General features: G+C 43.6%; 1 protein-coding gene across 1 annotated transcript; it reads right to left on the bottom strand.

The window, feature by feature from the left end:
* Window positions 1–3366: 3366 nt before the first annotated feature.
* Window positions 3367–5179, bottom strand: her8.2 (hairy-related 8.2). Its single transcript, XM_047594341.1, has 4 exons — window positions 4975–5179; window positions 4763–4858; window positions 4594–4672; window positions 3367–4118 (listed from the first exon to the last, which is right to left on the bottom strand). Exons 1-4 carry the CDS (start codon window positions 5035–5037, stop codon window positions 3751–3753), a joined length of 606 nt encoding a protein of 201 aa, XP_047450297.1. The 5' UTR covers window positions 5038–5179; the 3' UTR covers window positions 3367–3750.

The raw sequence follows: 5179 nt of genomic DNA on the forward strand, positions 1-5179 counted from the left end.
CCTTTGTCTGCGGTCAGCCCGGTCTGCGCCCCGAGGAGCTGGACGGGCTTTAATCAGACAATTTGTTGGGTTGGGGGACCGACCGCCCTTTTTTCAGCTTGTGCTGTTACTAGCAGTGTGCACTTCAGTTCAACTGTGTAAAATGTATTGGCATGCATATGCAGAATGGGAACAGTAATGCATGTCACCTTATGTTTAGATTAATATGTATATATAAGTCGTGCTCATCACCAAGTTAGTCTTATATATATTATTACTCACTGATGAGTTATTGAACGGAATATACCACTATGTTAAAAAAAATAATATGAGTGTCAGAATTGTTCAAATGCAGAATTTTTGGCCTATATTTCGCCATAGATTTACATCTTTGTTGCCGATTTTGTTGACCAGTCGTAGGTTTTCACAGCATCATATCACGAGACCCGGGCCCTGTCTGTTTTCTGCCCTACCCATTCTTTTTTTCTGCTGCCTTTTGTGCCCGAGCCTCAGCAGATTTACCCGGCTGTTTGGCGGATGTAACGCGATGCCTTCAGTTGGCAGCTGCTGCTGGCGGCCCCTCGGCCTAAACTGAATCAGCCGGGGGAATTAAGGGCCCTTCTCCAAAGAAAGCGACAGGTGTTAGGTCTGTGCCTCGTTTGTTCTCCCCGTTGTTTGGTGACTTCTGATTTGTGTGCAACTGCATTCTCACGTTGCCCTACTCTCACGTTGCCGAGACAGATAATTATGATGGGATATCTGGTGGACATTGTTAATAAACTGCAGAATTCGTGCTACGCGCTGTCTGTAACATTAAGTGCAAATGTGCAAACTATTAAGCTGTTATAATCTAAACACATGCACTGGTGATAACTTAATGGGGCTTTTACTTGTGATGCCGACGCGAGATCTTCTGCTTTTGAATGTGCAGGTTTGGTCCCTTTGCGCACAATGTCTGTTTGTTTTTGTCTAATAAGAGCCCCCAACCCTTTGCCCTCGTCGTGTTTTGAACACCGCATTGTGATGCAAATCGCCTCCACAATGGGGCAGTTGCGTCTGCTCGAAAGGGAAGCAAGCATGCGTCTGTGCAACCTTCCAGGTAGGTGCAGCGCTGCATTGTCAGGTGCCCTTTTACGCACGGCATTTGCCCAATTGCGCAGCATTTCCGAAAAAACACTAAACTATATAGTGCCTCAAATGAAGGAAGCGCCCCAGACCTTTGAAGTGGAGGTTTTTTTGGCACCTCGCCACCCCCAGATTCCAGCTCTAGATCTTTAATGGAGTGGACTGTGGAGAGAGCAGCTGTCTCGGCTCGCTTTTGTTGGTGAGCTCCGCTGAGGGACCAGGCGTCCCCCTCTCTGTCTCTGCCTCTCTCTCTGTGTTCAGACCCGCCGCCTGGCTCCATGTGGCGGCCAGCCATAACGGTAATAATAGCGGGAGAATGGGCCATATGCACATTTGTAGTTCTCACAACCCAGTGAAGAATTGCATCTTTATTAAAACTTTGACCACAGCCAAAGTCATCTTGAGGTATTGTGCTTCCAGTTGGACTTGATTCTACAAAGTGATCCCAGTTTTTACTAGGTTACATTGTAGATTTTTAGTCTTGATCATTTAAATTTAGAATTATACCAATAAAACAGTACCGTCTTAACCAATGAAAATAGCAGTCTACTCAGCTATTATTCGCTATTCATCCAAGAGAACCTTTTAGAATTATCATCATTTTGCCCTAGCAGTCACAAAACACACACTTAACTAAAATTTTGTTCATCGATTACCTTGTACTGATATTAAAAAAAAAAATCCCCCAAAACGTGAAGAAATAACTTTTTTTCTGACCCACCTTGTGGTTTATTTTGCAGTTTTTCAGGTTTCTGTCCCCACCCAAACACACTGGATGAGACCAACATTTCTTTTGTGGCACTCAAAACATCAAAAGATAAAGACTCAAAGACAGCATGTCTGTCCAGCAACAATGTCTTGGTTATTCAGGATAATCCACGGATCTCAATGGAACTATACTGTACTGTGTAACAAAGACATGGTCGCAACCCAAATGGAAATAATGCACGAAATGTACAGGTGTTACAGATACCGTTAAAGATGGCTTTGTGCCTCAGTAAGCCAGAACATTGTTCATTTTATTATTAAGGCGCCACCTTTGTATTTCCTTCTCCAGAACATCAGAAATATGTTTTGTGGGAAATCCTCTACTTTGACATTTCTTGATTGCATGTGCATAAAGCTCACTGAACAGAAAATAGAACATGTTGTTTTATGATTTGGCTGTTTAAAAGTAGCATTTAGAAGACAAGTTGGACAATTGTGTGTATGTAATTAAATAAATCTTTAGTGAAATACTTTAATTTCAGCATCCCGTTGTACAAGAAGAGATTTTGACTTGTCATTGTAGAGAAAGGACATGCCCATTAATGGCGGCTCAGTTTCAAGTGTCCCGGTAAGTGATGGCAGTCTACCAGCATGCACAAAAGCAGGGAATCTCTTAAGGGAAACCCAGCCATCATTAACATATGTGCTTTCCTTCCTGTGACAAGTCAAAATGTCTGTCATAAAAAAAAAAAAAAAAAAAAAAAAAAAAGGTCCATCCGGGTGAGCTGGTTACAGGATGGTGCTATTGTGCATGGTGGCTCACTGTCATCGCTTACTGGGACACTTCACGGAACTGAGCCACCATTAATACTCCTGTTCTTTCCCAATTATAGGTCAAAATACACCAGGAGGCTGACAATAAACAGAATAAAAGTATTTTGGCAAAGATTACATGCACCAGAAATTATCAGAAAGGTCTGTTTGGGTGAGTGGTTCCCCACTTGCTATTGTGAATGCTTGGCTCACCAAGACACACGGAGCAGAATAGATTCATCTTTCATGTTTTTTATTTTTATTTAGATTTGCTCTCTTTCAGCTATGATAACACAAAAAGTCTGATTTGAAAAAGCTTTGCTTACCTTCCTTTGCTTGTCATTGATTTTGTCTAACACTTATTAGATGGGATGCGGCCATTAAAACAACCAGCTAGAAGAAGCTATAGAAGACCTATGTAATATTCATGGAGTCAAATGTATTGATCCATTTAAGCATTTTTTCAAGAATGTTAATCGATAAAGGTTAGACTGTAGCTTTATGACTTCATTTTTTATAGCACAGTTCTATTGCTACTTGATCTTAGAAGTCTAGACTGACATACAGCAATAACACAAGGCATTTAAAGATGACAAGGCCTGGGTTGCTACCCCATGGGACGAACAGCGGTATTACAGGACCTTATGTCCTCCTGCATTCATGTCCACAAGTGCCGAAATGTTGAAACTTAAGTGACATGCATCTATACATTCCCCTGATTCATAAAGCTCATCAAACCACTGGGAGTATATAATAGATTTTATTATTATTAATGTTTATGTTAATCATACAGTGAAGGATGAAGGCATAGAAATCCATGCAATGCCAAGCAAGTGGTCTAAGAAGCAAAGTCGTGCCTTACAATATGCAATAAATAAAGCTGTTAATACAATAAATACATGAAAGATTAATAAGAGCCTTCTATAATGCAGGCTACAAGAAGTCCACTTCTGGAGGGAAGTACTAAGAAAAGGTCTGTATAGAATCATCATAGCACACCTACAATAACAATAATTACTGGAACAAAACCGCCCCACACGTTTGTCTTCTGAGCAGCATATCTATAAGATACATAACAGAGGATGGCCTAACAAAATAGAGAACCAACATCATTGATCCGGCTGTTCACCAGGGCCTCCACATCTCCAGCATCCCCAGGTGGGAGCTGTGGAGGGCCGGCCTCTCCTGACGTCCGACCACGTGGCAGGTGGGCCCCTCTCGTTGGAGCTGCCTCGCGGACAGGGGGTCTCCTCTGAGGGGTGTGCCCGGGATGCCGTGGCCGGCTGGAGGGGTGGCGCTGTGTCTGGGTGTTTGCTGGGAGAGGGGGCGCTCGCTGGTGGACCTGGGCAAAGACTTGAGGAGGTGGTTGAGCAGACGGGAGCCCAGAGTTTTGTCCATCCACTCACAGGTCAGGAGCATGTTGTGGACTTCGTGCATGCACTGGATGTACCCCGTGCTGTATCTCTGCTGGGCCTCCAGGCCTAAAGTGGGGTCTGCTTGGAAGAAAGACATGAGGAGTGAGGTTATCAGAATCTACAGCGACCCCTGGTGGTGACAGCACAATATGCTCTTAAAAGGTGATGCTGTGTTTCTCTTTAGGGATGAGAACAACCAAAAAGGAGAAACTACTAAAAAGAGGATTTCCGCCTCAATCCACGCAACATCCAGACACCACACTGACCTAACTATTACTTTACTTTCATATTGTTCAGCCAGGCCATAACTTTTCATGTGCTTATGCTGCCCTCTGCTGCCTAATATCACCTAGGACAGTGGAGTTTAGCCTACTTAATGCACGAATCACATATTACTAATCTATTCATTAAGTTCAATTCCCCTCCATAGAACTTCATTAAGGGATTTAGATAAATTACAAGAGTCAACAGACACCTAAGTTCCAAAGTCATCATGCTTCAAAACTCACGCGTGTGAGACACAAAGACTGGTACACAGCGCCATGATCCTTACCGCTCAGCTTGTTATTCTGGATGTTCTGCAGATGTTTCACCGTCATCTCCAGGATGTCTGCCTTCTCCAGTTTGGATTGCTGTGGAGAGACCCCAAAAGTTAACTTTATACTTCACACACTACTCAGTCTGGTCGCAGAAGAGACGAGACACGAGTGTTTCATACTCACATCAAGTCTGAACGCTCCGATCACAGTTTCCTTAAGCTGATCCAAACAATTGTTTATCCTCTCCCGCCGTTTCCTCTCAATAAGCGGCTTTCTCAGCTGGAAAAACGAAATAAATGGGTAAGGCTAAAAAAAAAAAAAAAGGAGATGCTTGGGCGCAGGGGGCATCCGAGTTATACTAAAAAACAGACTGATCTACAGTATTTCCAAAATACCTTTCTCTCCTCCTTGGCAGTGGGGTGTTTCTCCACGTTGCGCGCCACGGATGAAGCAGTCATGTTTTCTCCTCGGGTTTGTTTGCGCGCACGTCTGTCCCTTCTCCTCCGAATCTCAGCGCGTCTCTAGGGTCCTCGGCGCGCCACGACCCTCTTATTTATAGGGCGCAATTAGCATGTGAATGCTCCAACTCTTTGGCTGCGG

This window comes from Mugil cephalus, chromosome 9 (genome assembly GCF_022458985.1).
Source record: "Mugil cephalus isolate CIBA_MC_2020 chromosome 9, CIBA_Mcephalus_1.1, whole genome shotgun sequence".
NCBI lineage: Eukaryota > Metazoa > Chordata > Actinopteri > Mugiliformes > Mugilidae > Mugil > Mugil cephalus.